Source organism: Ambystoma mexicanum, chromosome 4q, assembly GCF_040938575.1.
Source record: "Ambystoma mexicanum isolate Mex_15411 chromosome 4q, UKY_AmexF1_1, whole genome shotgun sequence".
NCBI classification, from domain to species: Eukaryota; Metazoa; Chordata; class Amphibia; order Caudata; family Ambystomatidae; genus Ambystoma; species Ambystoma mexicanum.
Genome location: NC_090928.1, coordinates 973,789,214 through 973,814,273, shown reverse-complemented (window position 1 = coordinate 973,814,273; position 25,060 = coordinate 973,789,214). Strand labels below are relative to the sequence as shown.

Genomic DNA, 25,060 nt, shown 5'->3' with positions numbered 1-25,060 from the left:
TATTTAGAGAAAAATCGAGGACTCCCAACACTTAATGTGTTGTAAAAAATATGAAGATGGCCACCAGGGTTGAAGCTAAGGGGGCCTGTCTAATTGGCTTTAGGCAGTATGACCCAAAGTGACACCAATAGAGTGCTTAAGTGACAAGCAGTTTAAACTGTAAAGATAAACTGCTTTAATATTCCAAGGAATTCACAGCCTGACCAAGGGGAATATTCAATGAGCATGTGAATCCATTAAAGAGCCAATGATGGAGAACTGAAAAACCCGGTTCTCCAATGCTTAATCCAGTCGAAATGACAACGCAGTCATAACCTACGAGAACGCCATACCAGCTGCTGACAGTCCACCTAGAACCGTACACATGACACCACATCAGGAAACTGCCAAAACCATAAGAGAAAACCTTTCCTGTCTGCCAGAATATCTAAACCTCAACACAGGACATCTTGAGGCATCAACCACCAAGGCCGAACACCTCTCACCGTAACACCAGCAAGGAGAATAAGTTACTTACCCCTGGTAACGTTCTTTCGATTGGATTTTCCTCCCACGTATTCCTCATCTTTTGATATATGCATATCCAGCTTTAGCTGCTTTGGCTAATATTTCAAGCAGGGGGCGTCTCGATGTCAACATCATCACTGTATATAGCGCACACAGCAACGCTTGGCTTCAGTACTGTTTTTCCGCTAGAGCTATCGCTTAGGGTGATTGGCGCGCTTCGGTTCCTTCATTTATCTACGTTTATTTGAAAAAACACCCAGAAAGAACGTAGAGGGGAGTTAGCTGCAGGTAGGTCACAAATTCCTTTCAACAACTCTGTCAAAAAAGCGATCTTCCGACGAGTCGAGAAGCAATTCTCCTCGTCGAAAGAAAGCTAAAAGGCGATCTTGATGAGGAGTGGGTGGACGACGTCATCGAAGGCCTTGACGCAGTCATCGACGCATGCGATAAAATCCTCGAAGGAGGTTGAGGCCGCAATCTCGAAGATCTGAAAAATATTCAGTCTGAATCTCTCCCATTCAGCCGGGGGGGCCGAATTGGACAGGCAAGCAACCCGTTCGGTGCAGGAACTCTATGACGAAGACAGCGACCTGCGACGCCTTTTCTCTGAATGTCATTAAGATGATTGATGAGACCCACTCCTCACCGATATAGTCTTTTAGCTTTGTTTCGACGAGGAGAGTTTCCCCTGGACTCGTCGGAAGATCGTTTTTTTGACAGAGTACTTGTAAGGGATTTATGTGACCTACCTGCAGCTAACTCCCCGCTACATTCTTTCAGGGCTTTCACTGTCATCAAAAGTCAGGATTCGCACTCCGATGTCTTGTGATTGAATCCGAGGCAGCACAGACATCCCCGATGGGGGTCCATAAATGGCATTTTCAACCAGCTGTCTTGGAATATCTTAAACCCCAATTTGGGTGTCGATGATGTTGACGAAAATGCCATCATTTTTTCAAATAAACAGAAATACGAAGTAACCAAAGCGCATCAATCTTCCGAAGCAATAGCTCTCGCGGAAAAACAGAACTGAAGCCAACCGTCCCGGTGCATGCTACATACCAGTGATGACGGTGACATCGAGACATGCCCTGCTAGAAAAATTGGCCCAAGCAGCTGAAGCTGGATTTGGATATATAAAAAGATGAGGAACACGTGGGAGGACACAATCCATTTGAATAATAATTTTAAAGCACTACGAAAACACCAACCTTTTGACTTATCCTCAATTTCTCTCCACCATACTCAAACACCATTCACCCGCACATGCCTTATTTAAAAAACATTTTTAAAAACTCCCCATACATTGTCACTATCACAAAGTTACACCTCAAACTACAACCAACATACCGAGGCCCGTGGCCAACACGCTCAGGTATCCGTAGAAATGGAAAATAAAATGTAGAAATGACTGCATCTTTTTACAGATTCTTTTGTGTGTAATTTGGATGTTTCTAAAATATAGGTGTGGGGTAAGGGTCATAAAAAGGGTGGAGCTCTCCCCCCCGTATTAACAAAAAAAGATGCAGTAATTTCGTTATTCATTCTTTTCATGGACATCCACACTAGCGGCATGAGGCCACCCTTCTGCACAAAAAGCTTTCTAATGCCACAAACACCTCTCACCTAGAAAGCTTATAAGCATGCAGAACTCTGGGTACCTCTGATCTGCAAACTCATCACGAAGCACTGCAATCTTGCCATTGCCTATCCTTCAACTAACCAAACCCACCCACTCTTCCAAATCCACCAGAGTGCCTGGAGACCATGCAAATGCCAGTGGTACGCTGTACAAATCCTAATTATAAAATATTTTTTTTAAAAAGTGAGAGAAAAAAAATCTTTATTCTGTGGATCGTATGCCCCAATCAATCACAGGATCTGGGTTATAGTAAATTTCTAAACTTGCGTTTCCAGTGGTTAAGTGGCAGGAGGGAGCGTACAACACTCCCTTCTGCTAGTGAAATTATTGGATCTAGTGGACCCATTAGAAAACTGCATTTACTATGCCAGAACACTCTAGCGCCTCGCCCCCACCTTCATTCCCGACCCCCAATATATCGCCACTGGGGAGCAAAGGACCATGGCAATCAGGCTGTTATGTATTTCTAGGAACTGGAGTTATAATGGGCTCACTGGTGATGGAAGTCCACAACATGAATCGTGTCATTAAAGACTGCAGCTGCCCAGTTTTAGTCCGCATTGAAAGGTTTGGTAACCACCTCACCCCAAACATCCACCTTGTCAAAACAGTGTAGTAAGTCACATATAAAGTTTGCGATCACACTAAACAGCATAGACAATATTACGAGTGCTAATTAAATCTTAATCATGCATCTGTTCTGCTCCTTCAATACATATGGGCACCAGTGACAGACAAAATGCAATACATTGGGTGGAGATTTAATAGACCGTTCATCTAACTCAACCACCCTCACATGTTCTTAATGCAGAAACACATCAAATCATTACAAGTAGGTAAATGCGTCTGGTCTCTGTTGTCTAAGGCAATTTCAAGGTATTGGGCGGGGACAGAGCAACAAAATGCAGATTTATTAAGAATACACTTACTGGCTCTGTCAGAGTTGTATCTTTCTCCAGAAATTGTACAACGCAGTAGGCTAGCTGAAAGAAATATTCATGAATTAATACTTTTTAAATATGCAGCATGTTTATTTTTTTTAATCATTTTATTTAACATTTTGAACAAAAGTCAATACAATAATCTCCAGTGCACAACATTTTGTCCAAATTGCAAAACTTATAAAAACATTTGAACTAAATTAGACTAATACATAACAATATGGAGAGCCATAACATATGTAGAATGACATTTTCCAACTTTATAAAAGGTCTATGACACACAACCAAAAAGACAAAACAGAAAAACGCACAACAGTCCCCCACCACTAGAAAAACGTCCCCCACTCAAGGGATAGGGATAGACATCAATTACTGGAACCCATACCCTCAACCATATAGGTCATTAAAAAGGTCGCCAAAGCCGAGAATAACGCCCCTCCCTCCCTTGTGCAAATAGCATAACTTTATCATAGTTCGACAAGACTTGCATGTCCAATGGCCACTCCTCCACACCAGGTTTCTCTCTAGACTTCCAAACTCTCAAGATCTATTTCATTGCCAAAACCAAAACTCTATTAATCCAATCTGCACAATCCCTAGCCCTGTCCCCCTGTTGGATAACAATATGGTCGAAAGGAAAGTGCGAGGAGTTTTTTTGAGTTTAACATTATACACTTCTTGATGGACGGACAGTGAAAATGTCAGTTATATCTCAGATGAACAAGTTACTTACCAACTGTAACGTTCTTTCGATTGGATGTTCCTCCCATGTATTGCTCATCTTACGATAATTGTATCCCAGCTTCAGCTGCTTCTGAAACATTTTTCACCAGGGGGTGCTGTGGTTGAGACCGCGGAGTCGAAGTCCCTTGTGGGCCGCCGTCAGCGTCTTCCGCTGTATAAAGGCCTCGAGCAGCGCCTGTTACCTCAGTTCTGTTTTTACGGTGTTCATGGTCGCATCAGCTGATCAGGCTTTAAGTCTTCCGGCTCTTAAGGAAGTTAGAGTGCAACTGGCGTAAACTGTACAGAGGGGTAGGATGGGAGGGTCGATGAATAAGTGGGAGGAACATCCGATCGAAAGAACGTTACAGTTGGTAAGTAACTTGTTCTTCGAATGGATTGTGTCCTCCCACGTATTCCTCATCTTATGATAGACTCCCATAGCAGTGGTAATTTTGGAGGTGGGAGTCCTAGCAATTTTAATTATGGACTGAGTGAAGGACAGCTTTTTCAAATAGTCCTCCTTGATATGAAGTAGAGTCCAAGCAGTTGTCCTTTACAAAGGTGTGCATTGATGACCAGGTAGCCGCAGCACAAATATCCTGCACCGGGAGACCTCTCTGAAGAGCCGTGAAGTTGCCATGCCTCTGGTTGAATGAGTCCTTAATCCATCTGTAGGCTCTTTCCCAGCTAGTTTATAGCATTCAGAGATTGCTAGAATTATCCATCTGGATAGTGTTTGTTTAGATACTGCAAGGCCCAATTTGTGCCCAGTATATCCAACGAATAGTTGGTCACATTGTCAGAGATTTGCCAATCTGGAAATATAGAAACTGAGAGCCCTTTTTGGGTCCAGTCTATGCAACCTTTCCTCTTCCTTACTAGCGTGAGGTGGAGGATAAAAGGAAGGTAAGACAATCTTTAGTGACAGATGAAATTCAGACACTATTTTAGGCAAGAAAGATGGTTTGACTTAAAATTACCTTGTCCCTATGGAAAATGGTGTGAGGAGGCTTACAAGACAGTGCCTGCAACTCACTTACCCTGCGGGCTGATGTTATAGCCACTAACAGAATTGGCTTAAGAGTGAGCAGTCTTAATGGACAAGATTGTAAAGGTTCGAAAGGAGCACACGAGAAATTTGAAGACTTGATTTAAATCCCAGATGGGCACCCGAAAACGTGTCGGAGGTTATATATTTGTCAACCCTTTCAAGAATTGAATAACTAAAGGCATTTTAAAATAGGACACCTGTTCCGAGGAGCGCTTAAAGATAGAAAGCGCTGCCAAGTAACGTTTTATCGTTCCAACTTGGAGCCCCATATTGGCTAAGTGGAAGAGAAAAGAAAGTACTGTTGGAGTATTACAAATAAATGGATCCACATTCTTATCCCTGCACCAGTTACTGAACTTGTTCCACCAACACCAATACAGGGATTTTGTTGCTGGCCTTCTGGCCGAAAGCAAAATCTCCATTACGTCATCCGGGAGGTTCCAATCCTTATATCTTAGCCTCTCAGAAACCATGCGTGAAGGCGGAGTGTTTTGACCTCTGGATGGAGAACCCGACCTTCCTCTTGCGAGAGAAGATCCTCTCTTTGTGGAAGACGTATTGGAGGGCAGATGGACATGTCCAGAAGGTCCAGGTACCACGTCCTCCTGGCCCAATCCGGGGCAATTAGGATCATGGTTTTCCTGAACTTTCTCAACCTCCTGATTACGTGAGGAATCACGGGGACTGGAGGAAATGCGTAAAGGAGTGGAAATACCCAGTTCACTACGGACGCGTCCCCTAGAGCTCCTCTTGGGGGAAATTCCCTTGAGCAATACAGTTCGCACTTTCGGTTGGCCTCGGTCGCGAACTGATCCACTTGAGGGGTTCCCCAAAGGGCGAAGATCTCTTGAAGGACTTCCTGAGCTAGTTCCCATTTGTGGGAGACTATGCTCTGCCTGCTCAGAGCGTCCGCCGCCGTGTTTAGCTCTCCGGCAAGGTGAACAGCCGATAGAGATTCCTTCTTGCATTGCCCAGAACCAGAGCTGCATTGCCTCTCTGCACAGTGGAAGTGATCCTATGCCTCCTCTTTTGTTGAGGTAGTACATGGCCAAAGTGTTGCCCATCATTATCAGGACATTCTTTCCTTGTACAGAGGGCAGAAAAGCCTTCAGTGCTAGCCTGATTGCTCTCAGCGCCAAAAGGTTGATGTGTAGTTTGGACTCCGATGGAGTCCAACGACCGCTGATTGTCAGATCATTGGTGTGGGCTCCCCACCCCGTGAGTGAGACGACCGTCACTACCGTTATCTCCGGCCATGGTTACCAAAAAGGTTCCCCTCTTGAGGATATTCTTCTTTCAAGCCCACCATAGGAGATCTTGAGCCACTTTGGCCGGGACTTGTAGAAGATCTGACATCTCCCCTGAAAACTGGGACCATTGAGTCCTGAGGGCCCATTGAAGGGATCTCATCCTCAATCTGGCCTCTGGCACCAGAAAAATACAGGATGCCATGAGGCCTAGCAACCTTAGAAAGTTGAATGCCAGTAGATGTTGGGCATTTTGAAACTTCATTACCATCTGCAGACTGTGGTGAGCTCTCTCCTCGGGAGGTGAGGCTTTCCCTGAGGAAGTGTCCAGGATCGCTCAGATGAATTGGAGTTTTTGGCTTGGAATCAATTGTGACTTCTTGTAATTGAGGGAGAAGCCCAGACTCTGTAAGAAGTGGCGGGTGAAGGCCAGATGTTCCTGGGCTTGTTCAGATGAATATGCCCTGATCAGCCAATCGCCCAGATAAAAGTAGACATGAAACCCCCTTCTGATACTCAACCACCGCCATCAGTTTGGTGAAAACCCTCGGGGCGGAGGTCAGCCCAAATGGTAGAACTTGAAACTGATAATGAGAACCACCGATTGCAAATCTCAGGTACTTTCTGTGCTTGAGATGGATTGGCACATGAAAGTAAGCATCCTGAAGGTCCAATGAAACCAGGCAGTCCTGAAGCTGAAGAGCCTGAAGGATCTGAGAAAGGGTCACCATCTTGAACTTGTCCTTCCTGAGGAACTTGTTCAAGCTTCTCAAGTCCAAGATGGGTCTCAATCCTCCATCAATTTTGGGGATGAGAAAATAGGGGGGTACCAGCCCTTATTCCTCTCCTCTACAGGTACATGTTCTATTGCACCTTTCTCTAGTAGGGTCATAATCTCCTGCACGAGGAGTGGGTCTGGATTTTTTTTTACAAATTTACCTCATGCCGTGAAAAGGCATATTAAGTTATCTAGACTGCACATCAGGTGCAAAACCAGATTTTCTTAGCCATGCGAATCTGCCCAAGACCGTGCTAGATGCCATGGACCTGCTTATACTATCCGCAGTGTCCAATTCTGAATGAAGGCATTTCTCCATAGCCTCTTTACCATCCTTCACTATAGCCAGGAAACCATCCCGTTTCTCACCTTCTGGGATGCGTTCAGCCACTGATGACATGCAGTCCCACAGCGTATAAGTAAATCTTGCTAATGTGCAAGTGACAGTCGATTTCAGGGCCATGCTGCCGGAAGTAAAAGCTTTCCGGGCCCAAGCATTAACTTTTTTATCGTCCCTGTCTGGTGGTATTGATGGGTAAGCTGATTGCCTAGTGAAGGTTGAAGCTTGAACCACTAGACTTTCAGGAGATGGATGTTTGGATAAATATTCTGGATCTGATAAAGCTGGCCTATATTTTGGTACCAGTTTCTTATTTACCGATGCAATTGAATCAGGAGTATTCCAATTTACCATTACCCTTTTGCAGTGCTTTGTGAAATGCAAGAACAGGATCTTTTAAGGGACCCTCGCCCAGGATGTCAGTCATGTCATGTCATCCTGGTCAAAATCCGGGGAAGCTGCTTTCCAACCCATAAAATCAATGACCCATCCCATAAGATTCCTATAACTGGGATCAGCACGATCTGTAGGATCTGGCCTTTCAAAATCCACTTCAGGTGAAGTATCTAAGCCACTGGCATTTTGGAGACAGTCATAAAGGTCTGTTATTTTAGACTGTGGGTCCATTAGTTCCTCAAGAACCTCTCTGGCTCCAAATCTAATTCCAGCTGGAGTGACATCCTCTTCAGAGGAATGTTCTTCATATATAGATGACATGGATCTAAAAAATTCCTGTCTAGGTTGAGGGTAGAGAGTCTTTTCAGGCAAAGAAGGTGGAATTTGCCTAGGCATGGACAATGGCGTCGACTTGGGTCTTGGTATCAAAGAAGGTCTCGATTTCAGGCGATGAAGGCGTCGATAGGGTAGACACTGGCTACGACTGTGTCGGAGGAGGCTTCGATGCAGTCGAAGAAGGCTTCGATACAGCTAAAGGTGTCAGTCATTTCCGTCGGCGGTCAACGCTATGGTCGTCGACTGTGTCGAGTCGACTTTTGGTTTAGACGTCGATTCCGCTAGCCACGATTTATGCACCGGGGGCTTAGACTTAGTGTGAGGCGTCAGGGAACTTTCCCTTGAAGACACTCTCGACTCTTTCAACCCTTGCTTGTTTAGATCTTGTTTTTCCTCTGTCACTTTTAGAGTGAGTAGCTGAATGATCACCATGCGGCAACTTCGAGGGGGTCTGGGCCGCTTTCTCGAATATTTTAAGCGTCAAAGCCCTGAAGGCCTCCCATTTTTCTGGGGAATCGTGCTTAGACGGGTAAGTTACTCTCCTCTCAGAAGAGGACGAGGAGGAAGAAGACCTATGATGTCGCATTTTTGACTTTTTAGTCGAGGAAGATTTCCTCGAGTGACTCTCCGATCTCGACCACCTCGACTCGTGACGAGACTTTCTACCGGATTCATCCGAATCCTTTTGTCTTTTCGAAGAGTTATATTTCTCCTCCCCCACCGCCAGCTTACCTCTGCGTTCCCTAAGAACCTTATTTGACATGGCGTGACAGGACCTGCACTCATCAACCCGATGGTGTGGGCTGAGGCACCAGAGGCAATTCCGATGGGGGCCGGTTATAGACTTCTTCCTGGCACACTTCAGATTTTTTTTTTAACCCTGTCTTGGGTGTGGAGGGAGTTGAAGATGGGGACATAGTGGAATGAATTCTTGATGCGCTGTTCGTAACATGAAGCAGTTGCGTCGGTAAAACAGAACTGAGGAAACGGACTCTGCTCGAGTCCTTCATACAGCAGATGACGTCCATGCCCGACGGCGGCCAACCGGGAACTTCGACTACGCGGTCTCGAACACAGTGCCCCCTGGTGAAAAATGTTTCTGAAGCAGCTGAAGCTGGAATACGATTATCATAAGATGAGGAATACGTGGGAGGACACTAGCCATTCAAATAGTCTTTTTGAGACCAAGAGAAGCCAGACAAAACCTTTTTAATAAGGTACGTTACGTCCTTTTTATACTAATTTATCACAGGTGCATATAAAACAAATTCCCATGCTTTGTTAATCTCCGTCATCTATATCATCTAGGGGATGGACTATCTGTAGAAGGTTTTGAAAACTACCCAATGGGTAATTGATGCAAAGGTGTCACTAACAAGAACAGTAACCTTAACCAGAATCGAAGAATGCTCACTTCACTGCATTTTCAGATCTTGTAGGAAAGAAACTAATATTCATGCAAAGAAACTAATTTTCATGCATCTCTGGGATTATGCAAGAAATAACTCCCCTCCAACAAACATTCTCCAGCATTCTTTATTTCATAGATTAGCATGCTTTATTAGTTATTCACAATTATAAAGCTGGAAATGCTATTAATTTGACACAATTGTAGTATAGCGATTGATAGTTTGGCTAAAGGCCTTTGCTTTGCTTGTATGTGATGCACCAAGGAAAGGTGTGTGGGCAAAGGAAGAAAACATATCAATGTATTGAAAGCAACACTTATAAAATTGTTGAGGACGACAATACTGCTGAAGCAGGAAAAGCTGCATTGTGTCGCGAGTAGAAATCGAAAGTGATCATCTGTGAGATACAAGGGAAGGATGGGAACTGGGGCTTGGGACAAAGTTTCTGCCCTGTAACTATAGTTCACCAGCGTTGGAATCTTTATAGAGTTGCATACTTGGAACTCTTCTCAATTGTCAGGCTGGACCTCTTCTTATGCATTATGAAATGAATAGTTACTTCCCGTAATGACCAACATACTCTTAGTCCATAGTCCACATTCCTCCATACTGCATGAGCGGCCCTTGCTAGGGACGGGAGACGGAACCTTTTTCATCAGAAAAAATTATCTTCCCCTTTAAATTTAGAGGGGCGTGGCCCTGGGAGCATGTGCTCCCCTGACTTCGCCCACCGGTGCCACTCCTCAGTCCCCATTGACGCGTCGACAATATTTAACATTGTCCAATGACACCAGTATTATTAGGGGGGGGGGGAGATGGTGGGACATATGGAGGAAAGGGGACTATGGACTAAGAGTACGTTAGTCACTACGGTGAGTAACTATTACTCTGACGTCCCGATCCCCTTTCCTCCATACTGCATGGGCGATTACAACTGAATGTAACCCCAGGGTGGAGAGGAGACCCTCCTTAAGAAAACAAGTTCCTTAGAACCACCTGTTTGAAAGCCGCGACTGATTTAGAGCCGGCACACAAACAGTAATGCTTACAGAAAGTTGAAAGAGTGGCCCGGGTGGCTGCCCTACTGATGACCTGGCACGGAACATGCCGCTGGAAGGCGACGGCCATGGCCTTGGCTCTGACAGCGTGGGCATGCATGTTCGCTGAAAGTGGTTTGTGCTGCCCCTTGTAGGCCTCCTTGATGGCCAAAACCATCCACCTTGCTATAGAGGTCTTGGATGCCTGATACCCGGGGCTTGCCCCCCCCCCCCTCCGAAGGTGACAAACAGGGCGACCGATTTACAGAAGCCCATGGTCATGTCCAGATAGATTTTCAGAGCGCGTCTGACATCCAGACAGTGCAAGACCCTCTGAGCCTCCATCTTTAGGATCGGCAAAAAACATAGGTAGACTATCTCCTTGTTGAGATGGAAAGCAGAGACTACCTTTGGTAGGAATGTGGGACGCGTTCAGGACTACCTTATCTTTGTGAAAAGTAGTATAGGGTTCTGATGCCACCAGAGCCTGGATCTCGCTGACTCTGCGAGCCGAGGTGGGACCCACCAACAGAGCTGTTTTGATGGTAACCAGCCTGATGTCTGCAGATGCCATTGGCTCGAACCGTTTGTGCGCAAAGGCGCCCAACAGTATATTGAGGTCGCACACAGGGTGTGGCTTCGTAATGGGCGGGTAGAGCCTGGTGAGACCTGCCAAATGTTGCTTGACCACAGGGTTGGAAAAGGAGAAGACCTCCTCCTCGGAATTCCAGAAGGCCCCGATAGCTGCCAAATAGGTACGGCATGTGTCACCCTGCACACCGGAGTGGGCAAGGTGTACAGAGAAGGAGAGCACACTATCCAACGTGCATGTAAGGGGGTCGATCTCCTTAGAGTCTGCCCAGTGACAGAACCTAGACTATTTACTCTTGTACTGGCTCCTAGTAGCCTTTCTCCTAGTGCCCTGAATGATGCGTAGGTTAGCCTGTGACAGGCTCCGGTGCTTCAGCGTGACCTGCTCAGGCACCACACTGGGAGGGCTAATTTCTGTGGAGCAGTGTAAATGACCCTGCCCACCTGCTGTGCCAGAAGAGGAGATGGGCCCATTGGCAGGTGAATGGGTGGTCTGTCCAAGAGGCTGAGAAGCTCCGAGAACCACTGCCTTGCCAGCCACCATGGAGATATTGGAATGACGCTGAGGTGACACGATTCCTTTATCTTGCAGATCACGCTGTGGGCCAGCGGTGTGGGTGGGAAGGAAACGTTGTCATGCCGTTCCACTGTATCTGTAATGTGTCGCCCAGAGAGCATGAGCCCTGCCCTTACCAGGAGACAAACTACTGGGCCTTCTTGTTGTCCCAGGAGGCAAAGAGATCCACCCGAGGATGCTCTCATCTGCTGAAGATCTCCTTCAGCACCCGATTGTTCGATTGCCACTCCTAATTGTCTGCTCCCAGTCTGCTGAGACTGTCCTCTTCCAGGTTGGACTCCCCTGGAAGGAGGATGGCCCTCAGGTAGAAGTTGTCCAAGGCACATTCCCACATGCTGATTGCTAGGCTGCACAGAGGAGGAGACCTGGTACCACCCTGCTTGTTGTCATACTACGTGCTGGTGGAGTTGGCCGTTTGGATGAGGACGACCTTGTCCCCAATGAGAAGTAATGAGAGCTAGCCAGGTGGCCTTCAGCACCAGCCAGTTGATATGAGACTGTTGCTCCTGCAGTGTCCAGACTCCATTGACAGTGTGGTTGTCCAAAGTGGCACCCCAGCCTTGCAGGGAGAAATCTGTAGTAATGGTGACCTGCGGGTCCAGCTGCCAGAAGGGCTTGTCCGTCCACAGGTTGCAGTCCCTGGACCACCATATGAGGTGCGGGTGAAGAGGAGGAAGGCTTATGAGCTCTGCTTGGGAGCCCTGCTTCTGATTCCATGAGGCTGCGAAGTGCAGCTATAATCTCATCTTGAGTCTCGTGTGGGGTATGGCCAGTAGGAGCGCTGCCATGATGCCTAATAAGTGTTGGTACCACCAGGAAGAGGTCACTTATCGGGTCAGGTAGTGAGTAGTGACCCTCTTGGTGGGCGTGATCTTGTCCACCGAGGAGAAAACGCTCTCGGAGCCTGTGTTCCATATGAGGCCCAGAAAGGTCCGGCTCTGCCTAGACTGCAGCTGAGACTTTGAGATTGATCGTAAACCCCAGATAGGGGAGTGTGATCATAAGGGCGGAGGAAGTGTGATGAACCGCCTCTGGGGACCTCACCCTGACGAGCCAGTCGTCCAAGTATGGGAAAACGTGATGTCCCTGGGCCCTTAGGAGGGCTGCCACTGCATTGATGCGCCTGGTAAATACCCTGGGGATGAATCGAGGCCAAAGGGTAGCACCTTGTATTGGACATGGCAGCCCATGATCCTTAATCGTAGTAAGGAGCGATGCGGCTGCCAAATTGGGACGTATACATAAGAGTCCTTCAGATCCAAGAGGAAAACATCTAGTCTCCCCTGCACAATGGCTCCGCAATCAATGCTGGCGTAACCATCTTGATTTTTTGAAGAGGGAGGGAGAGGTTGAGGGTGGAGCGGTCCAACAACTCAGGCCAGCTTGGTTCTTTTGTATGGCGAAATTCCTGGAGTAGAAGCCTAATTCTCGCAGGGAGGGTGGGATTTCTTCCACTACCTGGCTCTTGACAAGCGACCGAACTTCCGTCAACAGAGTTTATCCCATTCTGTCGGGTGGAGGGAAAAAGGGAGGAGAGGAAGGGATCGGTAGGCGGTACCCCATGGATACTACAGAAAGGATCCAGGAGTCCACGAACCTCTGACGCCAAAACTGTGCATGAAGGGCAAGCATGCCCCCCCCCACAAGAGACACGTGGACCCGAAGGGGCGCGTCATGCCTTCCTTCCCTCCGAGACTATTGCGGAGGAGGGGGACTGAAAAAAGCCCTTGTTCTCCCCTTTTGTTGTATGCGCCGGTGTTGACTCAGCAAACAATCTGGCTGTCTGGACTTCCGTTCGTAGAAGCGGCGGAACCCTCCGAACATCGTTAGTGGAAGGCCTTGGCTGACAATGGTGCATCGGGGGTCTTCTTCCTCATCTGTATCCACCAGGGCATCTGGCTGGTCCAGAGCGGGCAGAGGGGCGCCTGAACTGTGGGAGGCTGGAATCGTAGGAGCCGGCATGGGCAGCAGGGGCAGCAGCGCTGGAGCCATAGGAGGAATGACTATAGGCGCAGGCGGAAGGGCCGGAGGGAGCACCTAAGGATGGACCCCATCTGAGGAGATCTCATGAGCGTGAGGAACTTTTCAAAGAACCCATCCTCGCAAGCCAGTGGGGTGGCAGGTGATATTGACGGGGTAGCGGGCGGCTGCGGAGGCAGGTGCATACTCTAGCATGTTTGCGGGGTAAACCTGCCCTGCTGATGGATAAGCTGTAGACTAGTCCAACCTTGTTCTCCCACCTGCTCCGTTCCTTGGGGTGGTATCGGACGAGCGGCCATCTTGTCTGGCACAGCGGCCATCTTGTCGAGCAGCATGCCACATGCCAAAGACTTGGTGCTTGACTCACAGGGCCTGGCCTCCTCCAGGACTCTTGGCGATGGAGCATGAGACCTACCCTGCACCTCAGGCAGGGGCCTGGTAGGCGTGTCGCCTCTGCAGACTTTCCGGTAGTGCTGCGTGCAAGGGCCCCCTCAGCCATGTTGCTGGTACAAGGGCATAACCCTTTGGATGTACACCCAGTAAAAGAACCTTGCGGTCCCTCAGCACAGTCTCCGGAAGGATCAACAGACCCCCTCGCCCTGGTGGCCAGTAGCTGAATTAGCCTTGGTACCCGAGCTGGTGCAAGAACCTGAGAGGTTCCTCCCGTCTGGGTGTTGCTTGGGAAGGAGCCACCCTTGCGGGGTGCGCTGGACAAGAGCGGCCCTCCCATGGGCCTTTAATTATGTCTGACGAAGTCCTTCAGGTCCTCTGGAGGCAACTTCTCGAAGAGCTCCCTCCACCTAGCTAGTCCGTTCATCAAAGCCAGGGAAGAAACTGTGTCGCACCCGATGCAATCCTCCCATCCATGGTCTGGGCCAAGGAGCTGAGGCAAAGAGCGTGGGGATCTGATGTAGGGAAGAGCTCCTCGCAGGCTGGACACCTGCTGAAGCCTGCTCAAGTCGACATGCGCCGGGGAGGAGAGTGGCGCCAGACGACCGACTACCTGAGTGATAAAAAGACAAAAAAGACAGGAATATTCCCGTCGACACTGAAAATGGGACTGGGAGTGGCGCAGGTGGGCAGAGTCAGGGAAGCACATACTCCCAGGGCCGCGCCTCTAAATTTAAAGGGAAAGAAGATTTTTTCTGGTGAAAAAGCTTCCATCTCCTGTCCCTAGCGATGGACGCCCATGCAGTATGGAGGAAACGGGACGGATGTAAGAGTAATAGCAAATTACATGAGGCACAATTTTACCAGGTTACTCACTGTAGTGACCACCTTACTCCTAGTCCATAGTTCCCTTTCCTCCATACTTGTGGGACATCTCTCCGTCCTGTGGGACGGGACCGAAGCACTTTGTAAAAAGCATCCACATTGTTTTCAAAAATGTGTCCCTCCTCTCTTTCCTGCACGGGGCAGGGGACGGCGGGCGGGCGTATGGAGGAAAGGGGACTACGGACTAGGAGTAAGGTGGTCACTACGGTGAGTAACCTGGTAATACTCCCATGTCCCGTCTCCTTTCCTCCATACTTGTGGAAGATTCCCAAGCACTCCTTACAGGAACAACGGGTGGATGGAAATACCACTTACTGAAACAGGTTCTTCAGCACAGCCTGACCAAACTGAGCGTCAGCTCTTGAGCTCATGTCGAGACAGTAATGCTTACAGACAGCAGATGGGGAGGCCCAAGTAGCTGCCCTAGCGATGAACTCCCAGGGGACATATTTCTGAAAAGCAACCGCGGCTGCCTTGCCCCGCACCAGGTGTGCATGGATACCCTTGGGAGGTTTCAGCCCTTGGACGGTGAAAGACTCTGATGCAAGCGGCGCTCTACCTAGAAATAGTTGCCTTAGACGCCGGCTTGCCCTGAGGGTTACCGAAGGTCACAAAAAATTGAGAAGAACTCCTAAGCTCGGAAGTCCTGTCCAGGTACAACTTAAGAGCTCTTCGGACATCAAGACAGTGTAGAACCCTTTCAGCCTCTGAGGCAGGGTTCGGAAAAAAGACCGGAAGGGAGATCGACCGATTCAGATGGAATTCGGTCACCACCTTCGGTAGAAAAGCCGGGTTTGTCCGAAGGACTACCTTGTCCTTGTGAAAGACCAAGAAAGGATGCTCCACCGACAATGCCTGGAGCTCACACACTCTCTTTGCTGACGTAACAGCGTCCAGAAAGGACACTTTCCAAGACAAGTACTTGAGGTCCATCGTAGCCATTGGTTCAAAGGGTTTATGGCACAGCGCCGTCAGGACTACATTTAGGTCCCATGGCGGGTGCGGATTACGAACCGGAGGGTAGAGGCGTGTCAAGCCAGCAAAATGCCTCTTCACCACTGGGTTAGTTAGAGAATAAGAACACATGTCTGTAGAAAGGTAAGCGGAAACCGCTGAGAGACAAGTCCTGCATGACAGAACATGAACCCCCCGACTCTGCTAGGGAGGACACGAAGGACAGCACCGTGTCAATCGTGGCCACCCTCGGATCCAACTTCTTCTCCAAACACCAATGACAGAACCTGAGCCATTTACTCTTGTATTGAGATCTGGTCGAGGGTTTCCTGGCTGCTTGGATAATGCGCATGTTATCCGCAGACAAACTCAGATGCTCTAAAGACTTGAACACAGGCCTGATCACTGGGGTTGGCCCTGAGGTGCCCGTTGGGCCTAATAATTCTACCGGAGTTTTCAGAGCGATCAACGCCCCTCCCGGACTGAGAGGAACCCGGAAAGGTATCCCCCGGCCGGGGTGCTCTGAAAAGTAAAGAACTTACCAGGCTTTTCTTCTTCTCGTCGATGAACGCCTGAAAATGCGAAGGAGAGGAGGAGTTCGTCGGAACACCTCCTCCCACCGCTCCAACCGACGTTGAAGTGCCCGGACCAAAACGGAGTCACAGTAAAAACAGGAGTCCTAACGGTGTTCCGGACCCAAACACTCTAAACAAAGAGGATGGGGATCCACCCTTGGGAAGCGATGGTGACACGATGAACAATCTGGAAAGTCTCATTTGAAAGACAGACGGACTAGTAAACAAATGCTAGCGAGAGCCAGAGAAGTAAAAAGGGAAGAAAATCTTCTGAGGATGCAAGTGCAACCGGCCCTGATCGAGCGGAGAAAAGGACTGATGGGTGATGCGCGGGGTGGAGCCAAGATGGGCGGGGTTACGGCCGCGTGCCGGGCCCTGCGCAGGAAAGAGAGGAGGGACACATTTTTGAAAATAATTTGGATGCTTTTTACAAAGTGCTCCGGTCCCGTCCCACAGGACAGAGAGATGTCCCACAAGTATGGAGGAAAGGGGACGGGACGTAGGAGTATAGAAGGCTACCTTGTTAGGTCAATTTCATGCCTGACAAGGAGTTGGCTTCTCCGGGGGACATCTCCAGGCAGTATAGAGCATAAACGCATCCACCCAGCTTCAAAGGGGAAGCGGGCGGGTGCAAGCAAATCAAATATAATGCAGGAAAACTAGCATTGGATGTTTCATCGATTCACATGCTTACAATGGACTGCTGAAAAGAGGGATTTCAGAAGGCTTGTGTTGAAGCCCAAAATAAATATAATGTAGCTTTGGGTTCCATCAGCTGACCTTCAGTTCACCTCTCGCAAAGGCACAACTATCAGTAGGGCATTGGGACAACACAAGTGCAGTGTAACTATATACTGTTCAACATAAAGAGATACAGAGCTGTTCAGTTATTTTGTTACAAGTACTTTTATTACCTGGCTACCACCGTGAGAATACATTTGCAAGTAAGTCACTTTTGTATTAAAGTCAGTTGATTTGAGTGATGGGAGTAAGTCTTCCAAAGATCCCAGGCACTCCCCAAGCCGATCCTGAAGTAATTAAGAGACCAAGATATCCGGGAGACTCTTTGATGGAAGCTCTTATGCTTACTCCTTATGCTGCGGAAAAAAGGAGCTCAGCCTCTCCCCAACCAGAGGAAACCTGTTTCAGGAGCTTTCAGCCGTTGATCCAGCTGGAGCAGTCATATATTACTTCTGAACCTCTACTCCCATAACCCCTCTAGACTGTGTTATACTGACAGAGGCAAAAGTATTTTGTAATTAACTACTCACGCACACTGTTCCGCTTCAACTTGGTTTATTAAGTTAATGTCTACAAAATGAAGCGCTCCATCTTCCTCTGTGCAATTAGCCACCTAACCCATACTCCTTGGAATCTTCTTTCACCATTCTCATTCCGTCTCTATGGTATGATGGCATGCTCCGTTTCCTGTGATCATGTTGGGAGGAGTTAAACTTCACCACACAGTACAGTCATGCTACTGGAACCTAAGTAGTGCTGCTACTGCTGTTCTAAAGTGTTTCTCACCCATGGGCTTTTTAGGCACAATCACTGCTTCATCCATTCTCTGAGAGATCATCCTTTGTCCTACCTGTAGTGCTACAGTCCTCACCAGAGACAGGGCTAATCTGTTGAAGTATCAGCTGCTGTACCTAGATCCACTGACTTGAGGGTCCTCCGAGCCCCATTTTCATCATATGACACAACCTTCCAAATCCAGACAGTCTGTCTGTAGTCCTTGCCAGAGAGCTCTACTGCAACCTCTGGAAAACTGGTAATGGAACCAACCTGTGCATTGTCTCGGGAGGATAGCTCAGGGGCAACACGCTCTTTTTGGAAGCAAGAGGATGCATAGCAACACAGGTTTCGATCCCCCGGTCCATGCTGAGAAACCTCTGGGTATCAAGTGCGTTATAAATAACCCATTATAATTATACAATTTACAGTCCTCTGGGTACCTTCAAGGAGCTGGGCAACCTGAACATCTTGAGGGCCTTCCTCCACTGAATCAATCACTGGTGGCCATCCTTAGTACATGTGGGCTTTGCCTGCAGACCCCCACCACCTTCTTGTAGACGTATACAATCATTCTCCAGGATGTTTTGCTATCGACCATGGGTCTGCATCTTCACTGAGGGGGATCATGCATCATCACTAAACTGGAGGTTGCTTCTTCTGCAGCGCCTCTCTCCAGAGATACTGTGACTGGCTTTGCTGGAGCACAACAGAAAGGGATTTCCAACAAAGGCCATGATGTTTTCGCTCAACAGGAAACAGATGGCAGTGCATTCTGTGACATAACTATCTTTCCCTCCAAGCGGTCCTTCTTCTGGTGCGACTGGTCTTTCAGGCATACTTGAATAAGGCGCATAGGCAGACTCAAGTTAGGCACCAGGTAACATCCTGTTTCTATTGAGCCAATAGAGATGCCACTACTTTCACCACTGGGAATGAAGCAGTCTTCAGGTGCAGTATTTTCTTTTGAATGGACCCAAACCGTACTTGCAAAGCAAACTAGTCTCCTTCAGCGTAGGCTATGTTCTTGTCCAGGTACTAGATTGTCTGAAATGGAAAAAGAATATTGGTTATCCAGTCCGGAGGAAAACATTACCCACATTGGGAATGTTCACCTGTTGAAAATAGCAAGGAGGCGATCATTTCAGCACCCCCTCAAGGGCTCACATGTGCTTGCATTGGGTGTATTTTGAGATATATAAAGTGCTTTGTGCTAGAAACCCATTTATTGATGATGCAAATTGAATTTATCATTTGGATGTTTTTATCCATTGTGCTCAATAAACTGCATACAGCAAATGATGTTTTTCTAGATTTGAGCTTTGAACACTAACATATAGCTACTTTTTGTAACATCTATTGGGAACATTTTGAAACTATTCTTATTTAGTTGTCCGCCTTCACACGCTCTCTCTGGTATAAAGGTTTGAGAGAATTACCTACCTTCTGTTTTTTGTTTCTGCATATTTGTCCAAATAATCGCTTATAATTGGGGTTTTGCCACTTTAGAGCAAGGCCTAGTGGCCCCATCACACTCACACACACACCTAAAGTACCTCACAATTCCATTTGAAACCAGTCTTATCAGCAGTGCCTTTATATGCACAGATGTTTATGCAATGTGTCATTGAAAGACCCAACACAGCAACAGTTGACAAATAAATCTGTCTGCTTCCAAGACAATTAAACTGAGCAACACAGGGTCACTTAACGATTTGTTTATACCCACTAAGAGTGTTAAACCTTGACCAGTAAAATAGGTTTTTCTCTTATGCGGATAGTTAAATTTTGTTCACTTTATGCATGACAGCAAGCTAAAAGTTAGCAATTTTTTTTTAACCAGGTGACCTTATGAAAAGTGTATTTTATGAAAGTACAGTAGTGTAAAACAGGGGATTTAGACTTGTTACTCTTCATTGTGTGACTTAGTTTTGCCTTCTGTGTATACAAAATAAAGGTACAAAGATATTCCTTTGGAAGTTTAACAGGTTTCTGAAGATGTACATATTGTCAGGTTGCTTTAATATGAAATGTGTCTATGTTGCAAGTAATCTCTGTGAGACAGTATTACTATAGGCCTGGCCTTGAAATCCAAAACCAAGTAAAGCTCGGAAGGCAAGTGCCTAAATTGCAGAATGGGCTAAAATCTTGGATTCAATATTTAACAAAAGTATGTGATTCTGGGCAAATACTTAAATCTAAATAGAATTTAACAGTCATTAGGTTCACAATATTCAACAAAATAACTATTGCAATGGGAATGGTGTCCCTTCATGGCTCCTGTTAGCGACCCCATGGCCGTGACCTAGAATTTAGTAAATGTTGCACTGACTCTCCCCTCCCCCAGTCCTATATCACTTGATTTTACAGCCACATAACATTGTTTTACCAGTCAGTCTGTGCTCTAGAGCTTTTTGTATAGATGACTGACTGCGGCAGAAACAAAATTAACTCCTCGTCTGTTGTTGCTAGTCACCAAAGTTGCTTGAGCTTTCCAGTGAAACCCTTTGCTATGCCCGGCATGCTATGTTAGTGTGGCGTATAACTCGCCTTCTGCATTTTCACCGTTTCCTGGAGTTTCAGGATCTACAACAGGTGGGTTAGGGGATTAACACAGTTGGAAGGGCAGTAGGGCAAGTTTGCTGTGTTGTAATGTTGATGTGTGCAGATCTGAAAAGATAGGGGCCTCTGTGGTGTGCAAGTTTTAGATATTTGAGCTATTTGCAACATTGGTCAATGTGCGATGCAGTTTTCTAACAAATTGTTTGCGTTGTTTGTGATATCTGGCAGAGGAATGTTGAGTGTGGAGAATTGCATTGGTGTATCGAGTGAGGAGGATATGATGATAGTTAGGGAAATTTTGTGCAGACGTTTTTCAGGCAGTGTATGTTCCACTGAGGTTGAGGAGTTGTGTGCAGAGATGGAAGTTGTCATCATTTCATGCTCCAATTAGTGCCAGATTTGACTGCATGGACACACCATGTAAGCGTGGGAATTTGGGGCTTTGAAAGTGCACTTTAGCCAGCAACACAGTTTTCACCAGGGAGAAAAGTACCAAACGGGCAACCAACCAGAAGTGCCATGATCAAGAGGAGCAATTCACAAGGGAGACGAGAGCAAGAGGGATGATGGACAAGAGCAGCCAAGGACCAGAGAAGAGCAACTCATTATGAAGTGAAGTACTAGAAGGACGGACATTGCAGAATAGAGCGACTCACTGTGAAGGATTTCAATCAGGCGACACGCACACCTTGGTCTCGGCCTAGTATGTAGCGCCTAACTGAGGTGCTTTTCTCCTTATTTATGTGGATTCAATTTTGGGAGGATACACCACTCATATCACACCCCCTTTTCAAATACCCTGGGTCACAATGGACCATGAACCAGGCTGGTTGGTCAAATGTAATTATTTATTTAAAATTCAAAAGAAAATCACCCACTTTTTAATATAGGGCAGCAATCACCAATGGGGTGATAGTTACAATGAGAATGTGAGCAATGCACTGGGTTTGACTTTTAGTGGAGCATACACAGCACAGCAGATTAGGAGCACTTTGGATTTAGGACAGATAGCACCCACGTTAGAATGCCCCCCTGCAATGTTTCCTCAACCCACCAAAAATCAATTCTGAGTGGATACAAAGAGGCAGCAGGTACTTGGGGATAAGCACTGAAAACGCAATCTAAATCTGACCTTCCCTCCGCAAATAAGAGAGAACATGGATTTTAAACCCCTTGCAATGTGGTGAAGTGACACTCGGAAATGGATAAATCAATAATGAATGGGTGTTACAACCTTGAAGCAAATAAGATTCCTTACTAAAACAACAATGCAGAGATACTAACAATCGCAACGAATGGATTACCAAAAGCATACAGTTCAGAAAGGAGTGTAAAGTTTAAAACAGATTGTAATCAAATAACACGTTTAAAATCTACACTTTTGCAATTCCCACCTAAATTTACCCAAACAGTATTTAATAAAAAGAGGTGAAATACACGGATTTGGAGTGCAGTATTTATGTTGGGGGGATAGATATATATCACAGGTACCAAATGGAATTGAAAGCAAATCTCTAGTTGGGAAATTGAAAGAGTTATGCAATATAGAAGGAGGTGCGCTTTGAGCAAAATGAAGGGTGAAATTGGAAAGGAAATCAGTTTGGGAAAAGAACAGTTTTACTTTAAACTAGATTTAAGGACTAAGAAAAGAGGAACGCCACCCGTGAATTCTCCAAGTTATGCTGCAGATGTAACCCTTCACGCAGTGTACCCCTTTTCTTTAAGGAAAATTATTTAATCAAAATATTGCTAATGACATATGATCTATGCAAGACAGAAATGGAGAGAAAAGTAGCGCTGATACTTGGAGATAAATGACAAAATGCACAGAGAATTCCGACAGTGGGACAAGTTATCATGGTGAGGATAGGATGACAGAGTGGGATGAGTGTTAAGCAGAATCCTGTGCAGTTCCCTTAGGGAGCACTACACAAGATTAGGACTACAGGTGAGAGCAATAAAACCCCTTTGGTATCAGTCTGTACCACAAAGATTTAGTTGGTAGCTGTGGCTGAGCAGTCACTTATCTCAAGAGGGAGATGAGAAGTATTCAGGGTTTACACAATAGGTACACTAGACTATCGAACAAGGAAACACTGACCAAAGCTTTGTATTTAAAAAAGTATATATATATATTTATTTTATACACTTCTAATAAAACGCATGTATCACAGTCATCAAGCAAGTTAAATTAAGCCAAAGGAAAAATATACACACTCCCAAGTTGAATTGTAGACCAAGTGAACCAGAGTGAAAACTGAGCAAAACGACACAGTGAAAACTACACACTAGGGATCCTCTAACAATTCCTCACAAGGGGGGGAAAACACAAATTATCTAGAAATAGTTACTTATACACCCTAGCAACACTTCCCATCAGTTTGTGAACCAGTTCAGCAAGACAGTGCATCAGTATAGGCAATACTTAAAATGAAAAATGAGCAAAAGGGCATTTTCACAATGTTTAAGAATAGGAAGGAAAGTGTAGTTAAAAGAAATAGGTGCACCCACACAGTTAGTTCTCAGTGAGAATCAATCTAAAGAAAGAAGATCTAACAGATGTGACCAGAGTCAGTAGGCCTGTGCCAGAGTCAGTGGTACAGGGCAAGGGTCCCGGAGCAAAATGTTCTTGTAGCTGCAGTCAAGTGTTTGGTTAACGAATTTGAAAAGGTGGTTGCAGAAGTTGAAAAGACAATGTTAAGAGAGGGGGTGGCTGACCCAACAGGTAGGTAAAGGATTTAAAACACCTTTAGTGCTACCGCGAAGAAAGGGCGGCCTGGCGGAACAATGTACCTTAAAATTAAGAAGTGGCTCCTGCGGTGGCGGTTGTTCCTGCAGTTCGGGTGATCCAGGAGAGGAAGAGATGCTCTCGTCGTGGAGTAAGGTTCGAGTTACTGCACTACCCAGGGATGAAGCCAGCCGCGGTGCTGCCCGACGAATAAAAGGTATGCTCCTTTAAATCGTGGTCTGGGTGGACTGGTGCCTGGCTATCCGGCCTTCGAGTACAGGGTACGGGAGATTCGACCAAGGCAGGTCCGGGAATGTGATTGGCAAACTGGTTGGCCCCACCAGCTCAAGAGAAGAAGGCTCTTGCAAGTGAAGATCTTCTCTCGTCGTGTGGAGAAAAGTGGTGAGAAGCTGCAGCATGTCTTCACCGGTGGTTCAGTCGTTGCAGATGTCTTTGGCTTCTCTCCTCTTCGGCTTCTTAGTTCCAGTGGCAACGTCTTGCTCTTCCAGTCCTCAGGACCTTGCTTTTATGCAAAAAGATCCCCATTCACACAGCCTAGCTGTCACTCACACAGTGGAGTGGTCATCTTGGCAGGAGACCGTCCAGCCTATCAGGATAGAGTGCGACATGGGTTGCGGAGGCAACCCTGTGCAGGGGTCCTACTCCCCCACCCACAAAATGGACCCACCCCAGACTCAGTGGCGCCGAAAGAAGGGCTTTGACAGAATTCCGCCAAGAGGACGAACAAAGGATCCCCGACCTGGGTTAAGAGTTTAGAGAATGACACGAGAAAGAAGTTATATTAAAGTTCAGGCAAATAAAACCTACCGGAGCAAAGTTAATATTAAAATGCACCGGCGGTATGTTAGAGGCCGTCAGAAAAAGTGGTAGCCTCGAACAATGGGAAAATTCCATAGGGAAATATTCGCGGTCGAATATTTATGGTACTAACCACTGCCACCAGCCATAAACTTTTGAGAGAGGGACTGTAGGGTACACTCTCGAAAATGAACATAGGAGAAAAGCTATTAACCCCTTTCAGTACCTGCATAGTAAGATGGGTTGTACTGGTTTAGTTCACAGGATTTGACTAGAAAAGTCAATGGGGACTTTACATGCCCTGGGAGACAGTAGTCAGTCCCAGGGTATGGAGTCTATGTTTGGGGGTCGCTACGACACCCCTGTGTCACTGCACTGAAGGTGCTGTGTAACACATGTGAATAAAGATGGTTCCTATGAGGTTGAGAAAGGTCCCATAGGCATTAAACACAAAAATAGCCTAGAACACAGATAGCAAAAATGCCTAAGAGTAGGAAAAAAGTCTCACTCATAGCAGGTAAAAAGAAACAAACCCTTCAAATCCAGCAAATCTACGGGGGGACTCTATAGGTAAGGGAAATTAGCCATAGAATGATAATTCTCCCTAACAATGAGAACAATGCAAGACAAGGTATATTAGGGATTTCTATGGGGTGATGAAATACTCACAATCCACTTTCTAGTTTTGGGCTTTTTGGACAGTCAACCGGGTCTTGTCACTACACGGCAGGGCACCTGGCAAATAGCTGTGCAGTTCTGGTCACCGGCTGGCAAGGACTGGACGGGCAATTCTGGTCACTGGATACTACAGGTCATCAGGATGGCAGTAGCCTGCAGTGATCGGCAGCAAGCCAGGCTGCATCAGGATGCAACCGGTACCACAGCTTTCCCCGTGTTAATGGGAGATTTAGTGGGTTTTTATATTTGAGGCCTTGCTGGGAAGGGGATCAGCACTGCTTGGGTTTTGCAGTGGGTCCAGGAGTAGGATCAGCAATGTTTGGCCTTGTAATTGGAGTCTGGATCTGGAAGATGACGGGAACAGGAACACAGCGCAGTGAATCAGGAAGAGTGTGTGTG

The 25,060-nt window shown here is 46.7% G+C and overlaps 1 protein-coding gene across 1 annotated transcript in view; it reads right to left on the bottom strand.

Moving 5' to 3' along the window:
• The window catches only part of PPP2R5A (protein phosphatase 2 regulatory subunit B'alpha), a 1,092,153-nt gene that overhangs the window by 379,329 nt on the left and 687,764 nt on the right, over positions 1 to 25,060 (bottom strand). The window contains exon 8 of the mRNA XM_069608529.1: positions 3,079 to 3,132. Within this exon, the coding sequence (XP_069464630.1) occupies positions 3,079 to 3,132 (54 nt within the window). The remainder of the gene's footprint in view (positions 1 to 3,078; positions 3,133 to 25,060) is intronic.